General features: G+C 42.2%; 1 protein-coding gene across 1 annotated transcript; it reads left to right on the forward strand.

Annotated features, from left to right (window-relative positions):
• Window positions 1-2,940: 2,940 nt before the first annotated feature.
• Window positions 2,941-15,268, forward strand: CUNH17orf64 (chromosome unknown C17orf64 homolog). The gene is given in 9 exon segments (XM_029912528.1): window positions 2,941-3,058; window positions 5,164-5,189; window positions 5,191-5,336; window positions 6,185-6,311; window positions 8,386-8,561; window positions 10,149-10,248; window positions 13,280-13,473; window positions 15,176-15,218; window positions 15,221-15,268. Coding segments are annotated over 9 exon segments (978 nt in total).
• The last annotated feature ends 1,547 nt before the right edge of the window (window positions 15,269-16,815 follow it).

Genomic DNA, 16,815 nt, shown 5'->3' on the forward strand with positions numbered 1-16,815 from the left:
TATCCCTGCTTTACTAGTTCCTGTCTGGCTTTTATTCTTCACTATGTTTCTCTGCACGTCTTCCCAGTCCCCAGCTTTCCTGTGCTACATTCTCATGACAAGGGACAATGCAGACCTTTCTGATGTGTGTTACATTGATTCGCATGATAATTTCAAGAGCCTTCCTAGTATGTTTAATGTGTTTTTAAATTGGTGAGTCAAGTTAATCCCTGGTTCAACTTCACTGATGTCAGTGGAGTTGAACCTACATCCATCAGGGCTGTCTCCCAGCCTTCAAAATGTAAAGACAGCACAACTGCCACGGTTTCATTTTCACACAGCAAACCACATGAAGAGTGTGGGTTTAATATTAAAGGGCCACCATCAGAGAGGTTAGTTTCAAAATGTAAACTAAGAATCAAAGTCTTTTAAAAAACCTAATCTTAACAGAAGTGTTTTTATGATTTTGTAATGTGTTAGGTTTTTAATATATTTCTCTGAAACGCTTGCGACTCAAACACTGCAACCCTGTGTTAAGGTATCAGAATCTGAAAATGAAGTTGGCTAGCACATAATGAAAGTCACTTGTCTCTTTTAGTTGCCCAAGGTAAAAGGAGTACAGTAAGTAAACCAGCAGCACAAATGGTGAAAAGTAAATTAGATCTTTGACATTCTTTCAGTTTTCAAAATATGAAGGGCTGCTAATAACATAGAGAAGAACATGTGCTTTTTCAGAATATGAAGCCACATCATATTTGCCTTAAACTATAAAAGCAAGTAATCCCACAGACTTCAAAAGTGGGTAACTTTTGTTAGTAAAGTGAGCAGGATTTGCTCCATGTTTTTTTTAATCTGACTTTGTTCTTTTAATTTTGAAAAGAGAAAAATCTAAATACTGCACCAGGGAATCGTTATCTGAGGAAAGATACTTGAGGTTAAGAAAAGTATAAATCTGCAAAATCAGCATTTCAGTCAGTACAAAGCCAAGTAAGCCAGGTTTGCTAGGAGTGAAGCAGTTTCATTTTTCAACAAGTGCAGGCATCACTTAGCGCAATTTATATGACTACGTGATCTAACATGAACTGAAGAGTAAATTACGCTATTGACAAACACCTAATTTACTTCAGACTTTTTCATAAGCCACAGCAACAGGAATGAGACATGTTAACATGCCACCAACAATGCATATTTCAGTTTGTAAGAAGTGAAGGACAATAAAAAAGGCCATTTAACTGTTCTGTCTCTGGTCATCTGGAAGTCGCGAGCTGCTCAGAGGATGCTGATAACCTATTTTCTAGTTCCCCAGGACTCCAGGCTGCTTAAAAAAATAGTTGTACAGTATTGCATTTACAAGTAGCATTAATGAAGGAACTGGCACCTGGCTGGAAGCACTAAGGAACAGAGGCACATTTGTGCCAAAATAGGAAGCATAAAAATAGCATAGTCTCTGAGGCAAGAGCACGAAGCGGGATGCTATAGTTGACAAGGAGGGATCAGGCATGAGAGGTGCAGTAGCGATGCCTCTGGGTTAGCTGTTGATAGGAAGGATGCAACCTGGGACTTGTAGATCTAAAAAGCATAAACGTCTACTGCCTGCTCTTAAAGACCCAACTCTGTTACCTCAAAAGGTTATACAGACTCATAAACCCCATATGGTCTAGTCACTAGAGGGGGACAAAGCTTTACATGTACATAAAGGTTTAAGAAGGGGAGATATCTGGAAGAGCAGTGGGAAAGCTGAGGGAACTGCTTTACAGAAAATCTCTATTACTTTAAAGACTCCGTCTTTCCCCTGCCATTCTAAACTCATGGAGCACATAGTCTCTTCACGTACCAAGGAAGTCTCTTCATGTATCAGTAGCAAGATATTGACCATGCCTAGAACAATTTCCCATGTCTCTCTGGTCAGATTTCAGAGATAAAAAGGAAGGCCCTGGATAAGAATTTTCAAAGGACAATGAGGGAGGCAGGCAGGTGGGCAGGAGTGGGAGGAATCTAGAAAGCTGCTCATGGAAGCCCACAGGGGCGTGAATGTAGTTATCTACAGCATGAAGATATTCACACTTTCTTCTTGGTATGTCCTAGTTGCAGAGGAAATAGTCCGCATTCTGCTTCCTTTCTTTCTTCCTTAAACCCAATTGATTAAAAAAATAATCATTAAAGTCTGTCCTCAGATTTGTGTGTGTGCGCATGTGTGTGTGTGTGTACACATACCTCCCCGTTGGCTAGAATGGAAGCTGCACAGAATATCTGAGGACAGAATTTGGCCATTAGTCAACTAACGCATATAGAAAAAAGCAGAAAAAACCTCAGACATGATAAAACTTCTTAAGTGCAAGAGACAAAGAAATAGTGACCTTGAGCTACAAGCACACTGTACTGTATCTAAGCAATGCCAGTCTAGTTTATATACTGAATAAACACCACCTGCAGTCTCAGCTGACTCCCAAGTGTAAGGTCAAATACCCTTGTAGCTACCTCTGTATAACACAAATTACTGGTGACCGATCAGTATGTAAACATTGCATCACTTATTCATGTATGCAATAATGCATTAAATCACACATGGCACCTATCTTTACACCTAAATAAAGTAATAGCAACCCTGCAACCTGATATTTTGTATTTACTTTTTTTATTTTTAAAAAGAAACTGCTTCACAAATCTTTGCTTATTGGAAATCTGCCTAATCTTGCACTAAAAGAGCTGCCCTGGTGGAAAGATTAATTAGTTAATGTTTGCACAGCATTTTGAAAGTGTAGAGCACTCTGTCATTATTAAGAATTATTAGAAATGAAGCGCTGCCAGAGAAAATGGAGGATATTTCCCTTGGGAATACTATCACACTACAGTGTGTTTGACTAAAGGGGACAGGGAGCGTTACCCTCTGCTGTGGGAAAAATTAGATATATAATCTATTTGTCCTCCCAAATTTCACATCTACTTAAAATATGGTGTTAGATGCCTGATTGTAGGCATCCATATTTCAACATTTTGGCCACAGAAAATTATCAGTTCACTTATCAGAGTGATTTTTCAGGAGAGATTTGCAATGAGATGAGAGCATTGGAGGTTACACGTAAAGATTCCCCGGCACACAGGCATAATTGAATCACAGCTGGCATAATTACTCTAAATGTACAAAGGGACAGAACAATTATATTTATCTGCCTAGTCAGAGTGTGGTGGGGGGTTGATAATGTTTTCCCTAGTAAATGTTATTTAAAGTAGTTTATTCCCAGAATCACTTCTAAAAAACCCTTTTCCCCCCCAGCCTTTCCAGTTACCATCTGGCAAGTGCAATGTATTATTCTGTGGGTTGAGCATTGGCCTGCTAAACCCAGAGTTGTGAGTTCAATCCTTGAGGGGGGCCATTTAGGGAACTGGGGTAAAAATCTGTCTGGGGATTGGTCCTGCTTTGAGCAGGGGGTTGGACTAGATGACCTCTTGAGGTCCCTTCCAAACCCTGATATTCTATGATTCTTTTGAAAGGAGAAAGTCTCTACTATTTGAAACAGAAAGCAACACAAAATAATTTGATTTTATTTAGGCTGGGATTTTCAAAGAAGTGTAAGAGACACCCAATTTCAGTGGGAGTTGGGTTCCTAACTCCCTTAGGCTCCTTTGAAGATCCTAGTCTTAGAGACTTATATCACACCTAGAACCATCCTAGCAACACAGTGCCTTGAATTCCGCTAATTCTTCCCATCTCAATCGGTCAAGATGTTCAGTCATCCCACAGGGCTTCATTAAGAATCAAGACCCTATAATTTTCTACAGAGTCTCCTGGCCTCGGATGGTGACAAAGAAATACATCAATCCAATCTTTAATTAAACTAACAAATCACCTTGGCAGCATCACATGCCTTGAAGTTTGCCACATTAGGGCCTTGCTGAACCAAATAGTGGCGGGGAAAAACCTGACGTGAGAATACTCTGGGGCAGGTCCTGGAAGCCGTGTGAGAAAAAGGTTGGTTTTGTGATGATGGTACTTGACTGGAATTCAGGACCTTCCCGTTCAATTCCTCACCCTTACTCTTTCACAGATTTCTTGTGTGATTGTGGTCAAATGACTTCCTCTCTCTGAGCCTCTGATCCCCATCTGCAAAATGGAGATAAAATTTCCTTTCTCCCACCCTTGGCCTGTCTTGTTTATCTAGAGTGCAAGTTCTTCAGCCAGGAGCCAGCCCTTACTATCAAGTTGTACAATGCTTAGCAATGGGACATCCAGTCTTGGTTGGAGCATCAAGGCAATATATCATAATACAAATAAATTCCCCTCAGCAGTTGTAATGGGAGAGGCAGTCCCTGAACTTGCTGGCACTAAGGGCATTAAACATTATAGCTAATGTCATAAACAGGGTCCAGAGCCAGACAGCCTGTGCAGCATATAGAATAAGGGTGTTATGGTCATAGCAGTTCCCCCATTCCACAAAAGCATGAATTCTGCATTCCTTCAGCTGACGGGCCTAGATCATCTTTAGGGACAGCCCCCACAGTAAAATAATCCAGGATGGCATAGATAATTGTGGTGAGGGCTACATGAGAGAGAGGTTGCAGCCTGCTGGCCTGCCTTAGGTGGAAAAGCATGAAGGGACAGTGCCTCTTTCTGAGAATTCAGGAGTACTGAAGGATGGAATAGGGTCCCATATCTACAACTGTACTGAAGAAAGTGTTGTTCCACCTGCCCCCAAAGGACATAATACTGAACATCTTAACAAGCAGCACTAGCTGTAAATCCAACATTTGCTGCCTGGGTGGCTGGAGCTGAATTCCCTTTTTAAATGTAGGTCATGACTTCATGTCATGGGCTAAGCTGCTAGTCTAGAGCAGTGGTCTCCAAAGTGGGGTGCGCGCACCCCAGGGGGTGCGCAAGAGGATTCTTGGGGGTGCTTGGCAGGAGGAGCGCTTTTTTTTTTTTTTGCTTCAGCAGTTCGGGCAGGGGGTGCATGCTCAAAATTTTTTTACTGATAGGGGTGCGCGATCAAAAAAGTTTGGAGACCACTGGTCTAGAGTCTGATGGATGAAGCCTTTGCCCATTAGGACCCTGTGCTGGGAGATTAGCGGCTGCAGCTTTCTTCTTTCTCAGGTCCCCGTCCCTGCTCCATTTAGCTGTAGAACTCAGAACCAGCGTGCCTCAGAGGTGATGTCACACAAGCAGGTTTGGATTCAAATGCTGGCCAGCTAGCCACAGGGCGACTTTCCCTTCCCTCCCTTGCCAGAATGGAGGTCTTAGAGAGTGGAGGAAATGGACTGTGCCAAGTGGAGAAAGTGGGCCTAGAAGCAGGTCAGACTAGAGAGAAGATAACCATGGGAGACTGGAATTGCCCAGCTGGGTATGGCACAGCCAGCCAGGTATGCGGAGGGGAGGTGTAGAGACAATATGGCCATATGAAGGAGGGAAGGTGAGGATAAAGCACAGGCCAGTTGTGGAAAGGAGACGGAAAATGAACAGTGTGGTCAATGCACACCTTTTAGCACTGTAGAGTAATCTGGGATACAGTTTTTTTTGAAGTGCCACCCAAGAACAGAGTGTGCTGTAGATAAGAGAACTTCTCTCACTACACATTTTTTTTTCAAGCCATTTTGATTTTTTCAAACCATGTAAACATGTATTCCATTGTGTAGTTATGCCCTTCACAAGCGATGACACAAATAAATGATTCACCTCCACAGATAATGCAAAGAGAGAGCTGTTTTCCCATTGATGGAAAAGGGAGTTTACACCCAGTCCAGGGAGATCTGATTTCACTGGCTGAGCTTTTGTAAAACTGGCTTCTGTTAAACACAACAGATCTTATTGATGTCAATGGAAGTTTTGTCTGACCTTGGAGCAGAACTTAGCACAATACATTTATTGTTCCAGTTATCAATAATAAATTCCAACTCCTAGTGGATTAGTGTCATTAGAAGCAAGAGATATCTACAACATTTCCTTTGTAATGTACTGAGGCTGGGATTTTCAAAGACACTTCAGGAAGTTAGGGACCCAACTCCCATTGACTTTCAGTAGGAGTCTGGTACCTAATTCCTTTAGGTACCTTTGAAAATCACATCTTAAATGCTTTTGACAGTGTTAATAGTGTCCCTTGTTCAAACTCTCAGCCTTGGGATAACGTTTGTCCTGTGCCACATTGAACAATGGGACACAAGTTTGTGTAGATCAAAAAATTAACATATACTAACTTCACAATTTGTAGACAACAGAGAATGAGTATTTGCTCAGCAAGGTGAAGGAGGCAACCCCCTTGAAGAACAGTTCAAGTACCATACCAGCTGGACGTTTGCTCATCTGCTACACTGATGGCCTTGATCAAGACACCTTCAAAATTGTGAGCTATTAAATTGATGCTAGCAGTAGAAGTGTGAATGACCCATCTCTTTTCTCATACAGACTGGAAAAAAAGCTGCAAAACATTGAGGGAAAGGGAATGAAAAACCATGACGAAATACCTCATTCTCTTTGTGCTGAGGATTTTCTCGTCTCATTAACTTTTTCCAAGTCTTGCATAACTTATGATCTTTTAGTAAATAACAGACTTTTCCTTTTCTTTCGCTTCTGATAATGACTCACTGTGTGGTCTTGGGCCAGTCCCTTAGACTCATTTTCAAAAGCGGCCACTAGTTTTGCATGACTCACTTTTTTGGATACTCAATTTAAGAAATCTAGGTCTAACCCCCCCGCACTCCTCCCGCTCCCTCCAAAGGGGCTGAGCACCTCAAACTCCTATTTAATTTCAACTGGAGCTGCGGGTGTACCATACCAATGAAAGCCAGGCCAACGGGTCTCAAGTTGGACATTCTAAAAAAAAAATAAATAAAATGGGAGCCCAGAGTTATTGGATACTTCTGATGATTTTCTGCCTCAATTAGCCTACTTATGTGAGTGTTTAGTTTCAAAACTGACTCCTAATCCATTTTGACAGACATTTATGAGAACTCAGAGGATCATGACCAACCATTGTACAGGAAGAACTAAACAGCTTCTATTTGCACAACGCAGGAGGCATTTTTCTCTAGTAAGAAGTTCTAGCTCAGAGAACTTCAAAAAATACACTTTGCATTAATCTGATTTACCTGTTGGAAACATCGATACATAAAACATGGATGTATGAAATGTAAGTGGATGTGCAAGCAATATTACTTGGCTAACTTCAGCAGGCCGTAGCCCTGGTCTACACTGGCGGGGAGGTCGATCTAAGTTACGCAATTTCAGCTATGTGAATAACGTAGCCGAAGTTGACGTACTTAGATCAACTTACCGTGGTGTGTTCACCGCAGGGAGTCGACTGCTGCCGCTCCCCCGTCAACTCCGCCTGCACCTCTCGCAGCGCTGGAGTACAGGAGTCAATGGGAGAGGGTTTGGGGGTCAATTTATCATGTCTAGTTTAGACGCGGTAAATCAATCCCCGCTGGATCAATCGCTGCCCGCAGATCTGGCGGGTAGTGTAGACGTACCCTTAGTATGACTGAACTGCTCAGCTTCACCCTACTATTTTATTTGTCATTGGGTAACCGGTGCTTTCATCTGTTATTTGTCACTGTGGTAGCACCTAAGAGTCCAAGTTATGGACTAGGACCCCATTGTGCTAGGTGCTGTACATACACAATGAAAAATGGTTCTTTCCCTAGAGAGCTTATTGCTGTATTTTTCTGTATTGCTGTTTTCCTACCTGTTGGGCAGGAGGAGGGAAAAAACAATACAGTTTTGTAACTGAGGGCTAGTGTAACAGCAATGCAGATTTTCCCCCTCCTTAGGAGGAAAAATAGGGGTGTGGAAACAAATGGTGTCTACAGATAAGAGCTAAGAGAAGAGAGCATATTCCAGAGAATGATGCCTGCAAGCTCACTCTGATACACACACACACGTCATGAGAACTTCTGCAAATTAATGCATAAACTATAGAGAATTTACAACATAGCAGAGGGCCCAGGTATATGGAGAATGATATAAAATGCTTTTCCTTCTCCCCTTATTGCAGAATGAGGTATCTTGTAAATTCTGTAGATTGAAATTTACATTTGTACCTTATGTCAAAAGAGAATCATCCCCCATCCTTAGCAGGTCCTCAAACCCCTCCCCTTACAACTCTTAGAAGGCACACTTGACAACTGTCCTTTGTGTTCCATGCTGAGAATGCACCAATGGAATCTTCAGGGCTCAACCAAACAGTGCAACTCCAATGGTCTCTGAAGAAGACACTAGCTATAAATCCGTTTGCTTAGTTAATCTATGTTCATATAAATTACACTTGTTAAATACAATGCACATTAGACATCTTTTCAGCATAACATGTTTATATTATGAAAGAGACTGTAACTGGCTGATGCCTATTATGTACTTTTAGAGCAATAACCCTGTATTCTGTCAGTAATATTCTGTCACTGAGCTCTTTGTCTTTACAGTGCAAGGAGTTTCTGAGACCCTTTAAGAAATCTCTTCGGAAACTGGATTTGCCCAAAGAGCTTCCCAAGGACAAAAAACTGAAGTACACTAAGAAAAACTTGACCATACTGGGGGATCACATCAATATGTTTCTTCAGCAATACTGCAAATCCTGGGAACTCAAACACTGGAAGAAGTAAGATAATCCTTTCACACTAGCAATGACAATACAGTCCTAATAGCATTCATTTATAAGGAAGGTTGGGCTAGTGGATTAAGCACAGGACTGAGAATAAGAACTGGGTCTGGTCCTGGCTCTGCCGTAGATTTGCTGTGTGCATTTGGGCAATCACTTGGAAACACATTTCCAGAAGTCACCCGTAATGTTGGGTGCCCACTTGAGACTCATGGAGTGTGGTTTTCTGAGCACCCATAATTATATCCCACTGGGAGCTGTGGGTAATCAGCACCTCTGAAAATCAGGGCGTTAACATCCCAAGTTGGGCATCCAAAATTAGTGGACACTTGAAAACAAATTGACCCTAACCTACCTCATGGATGTATCTGTGTGCTTGTCTTCACTGCCCAGTTAACTCAAGTGTTACCCCTAATTTGAGTCCCATCTAGGTGCAAAAATCCTTCACTCAAGTGTAGTGGTGCTTTTAACTTGGGCTGGCTGGTCAGTCAGGGGATAAAAGTTAAGCATCATGTTTGTTCAACTCATCAGCTGCTATAACATGTCTACTCTGTAGTGTAGATACAGGCTAGCTCCATTCAGGTGCTGACAGCCTTCCAATGCCTTCCCACAAATCCCCTCATGTGCCCCAAAGAACAGACACGTTCTCCCACAATTCACTGGGAAAGAATGTCGAGAGCAGCTTAGCTTATTGCAGTGGAAAGAACCATGGGATGCGCCCTTACAAATCTTATTGCCACACACAAGTGAATGCAGCACCAGCCTGGCGAAAGCAGATAGTGTTATTTCACAGTGTGGCCGCTCTCACTCAAACTAGGCTAACTAGAGAGGAGTAACTCAAGTGTAAATAACTTGTTCACTCTTCAACGAAGACATATCCTGAGTGTATGAGGGTTAATTAGTTAAGTGCCTGCAAATCACTATAGAAGCAGCTAGGTATTATTATGGTATTTCCAATGGTGTCACAAGTCTACCATAGTGCCCACAATTTAATCAAAGGTTTATTTGGATTATAAATTCTACCCAATCAATATGTCCGGTTTCATCAATGATAGCACTGTGGTTGTTTTCCTGTTAGCCTGTTCCTAAGACACATGGAGGCCATCTGGGTTTAATTCCAATGGTATTCAACTTCACTCAGTGGATTTACACCATGGGTGAATTTAACCCAGGGCCGAATAGCGTCTTGTATTATCAGAAGCAACCCAGTTTATGGTGACTGAATGAGCTTATGGTGAAAATACCATCTCTTTTCTAAGGGTTGTAAATCACATGCAGAGGTTTCCTTTTTCAAAACCAGGAAGGGTCTCATGAGAAATGCTAACCGTATGGCTGAACATTATATAGCAAACTTGAGCCTTCTGCCTGGGATCCTGAACCCCAGAATGATTCTTCACATTCCAAGGGGAGGGGTGCATCTGTGCCGTTTATAAGCTTAAAAAAAAAAAAAAGGCAGCCCATACAAATGGGTATGTCCCTGGTTACAGGAGAGAGACAGAAATGAATTACCACCAAAAGATGCAAAAAACAGGCAGGGAAGAATTTGCATTCAAGCAGACGCCTTCACTCAATCATTCCTTCCTCTAGGATGCTGTGGAGATTTGTCTCTCTTTTCTCAGGACTTGATGCAAAACACCTGCGCAAACTGTACAAATACAGTAAGAGCAACCAAATGGCGAAGTTTCTGGTAAGATCCGTAAATCAATAGCAAACTGAAAAGCTACTACACCAGGTTCTTCCTGCTTACTCGCTTTAAGGGGATCCTTTAATCACACCAGGCAGGCATCTTATATAGTTTACATAATTCCCACTGATTTAATTAGAGTCGGGATTTCTCCCTACGTCTCCTCAAGGGCTATCAGTTCCTTTGGATTCTTCCGGTTCCTGCTATGTTTTTCAATGACAGTCATTCAGCTACTGGCCAATATATCTTAATATACCAGGCAGAAGCTTCTCACTAGTCTAGAAGCCTGGGAGTATAAAATGGGTTCCAGGGCGTTTCAGCACAATTCACTACCTGGTGACATTGTCATATGGATTATCATGAGTTATAAAGACTGGAAATCATAGAGAGCTGTAGATGTGATGGATAGAGCACATGCTACTTCTCAGACAAGAAATATCTGCTGCTTAATACTCATTTCTACCGCCAAAAATGATAGAAGGCCAGATGCTGCCCTTTGATGACAACAGATAGTTCCTATTAGCTTTCGTGAGAGACCCCAGTGGGATTTGAAAAATAGGTGAATCTGCATAAGCAGTATACAACTCCTACATTTTTCAAACTTAATTCATATTAAAAGACATCTCATAGCCAGATTTCAGAGAGAGGGTGTCTTTGAAAGTTAATTCTTATTTTCCTCAGACTCTAGCTCTTTCTCACCAAGGTCAGAGTTTGTGATAGGTGTAGTAGTGAGATTTCTACCCCAGGCATAAAGAAATGGTATCGAATTCTATCCACAGGGCTGCAGCTCAGCACCTCTTGTTACTCATCCTTTGTGCAAAAACCCTACCAAAACAAGACCCTCCACTGCCCACACTCCTCCTGGGGAGACAATGAGAGAACAAACAGCATGTCACAGATATTACTCACATTGCTTAATACACTGTTGGAAGGCCCTTAGTTACAACGGTGAGGAGTATGAAATATGAATCTATGTAAGAATAAAAATCTGCCACATATTGTATAATATTAAGACTAGACTGTCTCTATAAGGACTGATAGAAGAAATGACAGATCAGACATTATATAACTGTTGACAAATGCCTATTGTTCTGCAAGCCAGTGAGAGAAAATAAACATCTTTGTCTTTTGTGTGGAGGGAACAGTGGGTTTTCAAAGCCCTGCTAAATCATAAACAACAGGCTGTGGATCAGAATGTTATCATGCACTCTACAAAACATAAATAGATTATTTGGAAACAGCTCATTATTTAGAAGAAAGAGCAAGTGTAAATATACGGAACCAATGTTGTAATTAGCAAGAGCTTGAGATTGCCAGCATATTAATTTGATATCGTTATGAAGTTTACTACATCAGGGAGACTAGCAGAGCTGCCAACCAGCCTTAATCATCTGTTTTCTTAAGGTCAAATCAACAAGATTCCCCTCCCCCAATGTAGTAGGTGCCATCATTGTCTGCAGTTTCAGACCTCCTTAAAAATCTATCTGCTCGGCTTCTGACAGGACAGTTAACAGAGAATTTTAAATTAAAAACACCTCAGACGATATAAACCAAATGTAAACTGTCATTTTAACCGAGCCACTCTGGGTTGTTTTGGTATCAAAACCTTGGTGGCAGAGGCTGCTTTGCTGCTTGGGCCCTGGGGGTGCTGTTGGTGTCCCTGCTGCACACAGGGTCTGTTCACGTGAATCCCATTACAGGATCCGGGTGCAAGTGCATTTTCGTTTTTGTTTTCTCATGTAACGTGGAAGGATATTCACACTCGAGACTGAGCCTAGGCAGCAACCATGAGGGCTAAAAACTTTCATTGCTTAAAAAAAAAAGGCAAGCCAAAATTCTCATATCACTTGGCTCCAGGAGCTGGGACCTTAAGAAAGAGGCCAAAGAGCATGAACATTTGCAATGTTGCAGTTATGCTGCTGCTATGTAATTCTATATGATGGCTCAAAGGCTTGTCGTTTGCTAAGGATTTTTTTTCCTTTAAACCCCCCCCCCCCAAAAAAAACTTGTAATTTCTACAGATTCCTATTGCATTTCTGTAGAATTCTACCAGTTTGATCTCTGTTTACTTCTAAAAGATTTTTCTATAAGGGCTAAGATTAGGGTGACCTGATGTCCCGATTTTATAGGGACAGTCCCGATTTTGGGGGATTTCTCTTATATAGGTGCCTATTACCCCACACACACTGTCCTGATTTTTCATACTTGCTATCTGGTCACCCTAGCTAAGATAGGGACATGAGTTTAGATACTCCAGGCTAGCCAATCAGCAAAGCTTCTCTGCATACAGACGACATCACGATTTCTCAGTGAAACCCTATGATGGTCAAACAATTAAAATACTGATTTCACTGCATAGGTTTGGGTGAAACTGCACTGATGTATGTATAGTTGCATCTCTTTGAACCTAGGATGAATTTGGCCCAGAGGATGCAGTGAGTCGCTCAGCAGTTGGGGTGTGTATGTCTCTTTCTCCCATCAGTGGAGTTCTCAGAATATATTTCTGGTTTTAAAACAGGATGCATGGTATCTTCACCTCTTGGTTGGCTGGGGTTCAGAGAGACAGTAGTGAGTCAGAGAAATAGCTTAGCTTCTAGTGAGCTAGCTGCAGGGGTGGGCAGGGCTGGGAGGCTTCGGTGGAAGATTAAGACTCAGGAATGGAAGAAAGTGGAGTCCTTCCAGTGGTACTAGTAGGCGCCAACTTTTTTCTTTTATTAACCTAAATCCACCCCCTGGTGCCTCCATAGATTCTTGGATCTATACAGCAGGGAGCAGAACTCCCACAGTGGGGATCTCTGAAGGCAGTTCCATGAAAGAAAGACGTTCGACTAAACCTTAGAAAACACAACCACCTGCATTGATGAGTAGTTTCTCATCTAGAAACATTGGTGTAGCCAAATAGGACGATAGTTTACCCAAGAGCTCATTTCCCAGCACGAGGAAGCATTACATGAGCACCTGGTCATACACGTCAATTTTGTTTAGTGCCACCTTCTTGTGTTATGTGAATTTTTATGTTTGTATTTATTTGTAGAAATTGTACTGTAGCTCACAAAACCCCGATTCAGTTCCAATACCCGAAAACACCAAGCTGACTAAGCTGTATGATGCATGGGGCCTCCGTGGAGACATAAATAATATGCAAGAGAAGCTGAGTCAGATCCAGTCACCGCCATCCCAAACGAGCCTACAAGGTGACTCAGAGGCAGCAAGTATGACGAAGAAGAGGTACTGCTGCTGCTAAAGGGTGCTAGGCGTAGCTGAGGGCAAATAGCCAGCCAGGCAACTGTTCGGTTCTCACTCCAAATACAGATGTACAAAAGAGGCGGTGGATTGGAATGACCAGCAAGGCGCAGGGAAATGGATGACTCATGGGATGAGATAATGGGAGGTAGTAGAACCAACCCAGATCTTTTAGCCAGTGACCCAGTAACAGAAGAGGTGTGGGGAGGGAAAACAGCAGCAACAAGGACTACTGCACCACAAGGGAGCAGTGGTGATGGTGAAGTCACTCCACGGCTAATCCAATGGCTGAGTATTTGTGTACACTTCAATTTAACCCCAGTCAACCGATTGCCAGTTGACTAGAGTTAACTAATAAGTTTGTACATGCGAGACTGGTTTACCTTATAGCCGAGCCCAGGGTAAGCCACAAGTATCCAGTACAAACATGTTTGCCAGTTCACTCATCATTAGCCATCAGTTAACCTAACTCTAGTGTAGATGAAACCTGAAAAGGAGAATTCCTTCCTGCCCCAGTGGTACCCCCTCATGGCACTCTGTGAGGAGGAGGAGGAGGGGGGATTTGAGTCCAAGCATATTTATTTCGAGCTGCTAGAATTTTAGTCAGTTCCGCAAGAGACTTTCCCTTTTCTTTCATCCTCTTTCATTTACTCACTGTCCTTCCTCTTGCGTCTCTTTTCTTCCCCTCTCCTTCGACTTTCTTCCATTCACCGTCTGGAGTGCCACCTCTAAAAGCCCTCGTTCAGCATAGTGTGGAACAGAAATCATCAGCAAGGACTAAAGCAACAAGAGACAGGGCCGACTCCAGGTTTTTTTGCTATCCCAAGCAAAAAAAAAAAAAAGGCCAGAATGCCACCCCTTGAAAAGGGCTGGCCCCAAGCACATGCTTGGAACGCTGGTGCCTAGAGCCGGCCCTGACAAGAGAGAGGACTCCATCAAGGGATAGTGGAAAAGCTGAAGAAGTATATGACCTAGGCAAGCAGCATGACGTATGGGATTGAGTACGGAAGTAGGGGCCAGACACTCCTGACGGACTCTCTTTGTGATGCTGGGCAGTCTCCTGCCGCTCAGCCTTCCCGTCTGTACTGGGACGAATACTACTTAGCTAACCAAGAGAACGGTCATGAAGTTCAGTTCATGTGTATTTGTTAAGTGCATTGAAGATGTGAGACACTTGGGAATGCCACGTACACTTACAATGCATTTGTAATCATTATTTCAAGAATGTTAAATTGCTCTTCACTTGAAAGGCCCCATCACTAATTATTACTCGTGACTGGTAACACCACGATTTGAACATAAGAACAGCCATCCTGACCAGACCAATGGTCTCTCTAGCCCAGTATCCTCTCTTCTAACAGCAGTCGATGCCAGATACTTCAGAGGAAATGAACAGAACAGGGCAATTAGTGAGCGATCCATCCCATGTTGTCCAGTCCCAATTTCTGGCAGTCAGTCAATCTAACAAGAGCTAATATGCCTCAACTATGTCAGTAGAATGGGAAAATATATATGCATGAAATTGGTTAGAGTAAGGAACTGAACTGTCTGAGGAGGGTTCTAAAGCATGTGGATACTGCCTGTTAACTGAATGGCTCAGGGCTCAGCATCCATTTTGGTTTCCTTTGTTGGCTAGAATGTACAACCCCCCAAGCTTACGGAAGTTTTTCCCCTGGTTCTCTTTTAGGCTCCGTAAGACCACTTCAAAGACCAACAAACAGAGAGCACCTGACAAACCCTGCACCATCAGCAAGCCTCATGGACAAAAAGCATAGAATGAAAAATACAGCGCCTCAATAGTCAAGGAATTTTCCCACACCCAGCAGCTCTTAAGAATTAAAAAATTCAATAAAACTGCTAAGTATTTGCTGTAACGTGGAAACCAGAAAATACCAAAGCAAGATCTTGGAAAGGAAGATTAAAGACAGTTTTTGTAAATTTAAGAATATGTGGTCTCCTTTGTAAATACCTTGCATCTTACCCAATGAAAGAAGTTTTTAGTGTACTTATTGGTAAATATTAAACCTATTTGTATTTATAGCATCATTCTTACTAACATTTTGGAAGCAACTGGTTTTTAAATAAATTAATACAGTGAGTAGTCCATACATTTTCTTCTGATGAAGGGAACCTTATTCTAGGAACAGCATTGGTTCCCGTTATTTCCAGCTATACTGGGCAAATATTGGCTATCAGCCAATGACATCAGTGGCAATCTTAGCAAACATTGGTGCTGCCATCCACTGGCTCATTGCAGGAGCGTTTTATTGGGGCTTTCGTCTGAGAGTTGATATTTGCAGAGGGCTTGGTACTTGAATAATAATTTTGTGATAATGGATTGCCTAATTCTTTCTGGTCTGTGGTGGGAGTTGGTTGCTGGATTTGGCTGTACAGTAGGAGGTGAGTTTGTAAAGAAGTGTAGAACATGCCTATGGCCTGGAATTGGCACCTTTTAGTCTTTTTACAAGTGAAAATAAAATTCTGCCCTATGTTTTCTGCCAAGGCACCCAAGAGCAGCTGAGTTGTTTTTATTCATCATCTCTATATTTGATCTGAAGCATGCCTGGGGCAGGTAATTTTTGCCTGTTGAATTCTCTCTATGAACATGCCTGTCTAAGTTCCCCTGTGGCTATTTTCAGGACTTTTAAATCCCCCCAGTTTGCAGCAGGCAGCTTAAATCATGACGATTTAGCTCCCCCTCTTTCCATTTGCCTGCGGGGGTGGGGGTAGGTAGTTTGTGATGGAGGGAACAGCTGTATTATTTTTAGGAGTTTCACTGTAGCATGCAAGAGCCATCTAGGGCTTGACATGCACATTTATGGCTTGATCCAATGCCCATTGAAGTCAACAGGAGACTTCCCATTGATCTCATTGGGGATTGGAGCAGGGGCTCAAACCTGATTAATTGGCCAAACAACGTCAGGCAAATTAAGCGCATTCACACAGGAGCCCCTGTGAAATTTAAACAGAAATATGGTGGAAGAAATGTAGCCAGGGATGGAGGGGCAGCAATCATAACTGATGCTAAAAGTTGCCTTTACTGGGCAACAGTCCCTTGATAGGTTTCACTATATAGAATAGCAGAAAAGCAATCATGTAATACAAGGGTATAATTCCATCAAGGAGTTCCAGTGGAATTATAAACAATTTGTGGGCAGCAGAAGTGGTTCTTTCTGTAGAAGATGACATTTCCCAGGATGACGGTTGAATATTTATTTTTCAGATGATACTTATATTTCTAGTTGAAGGTTTTGAGCTTTTCCATTTCATACACCACATAGCAGGTTTGCAACTGGATATAGCCTCATCACACGTATCAGAAAATAT

Source organism: Terrapene carolina, unplaced genomic scaffold (genome assembly GCF_002925995.2).
Source record: "Terrapene carolina triunguis isolate 2854851 unplaced genomic scaffold, T_m_triunguis-2.0 Scaffold231, whole genome shotgun sequence".
NCBI lineage: Eukaryota > Metazoa > Chordata > Testudines > Emydidae > Terrapene > Terrapene triunguis.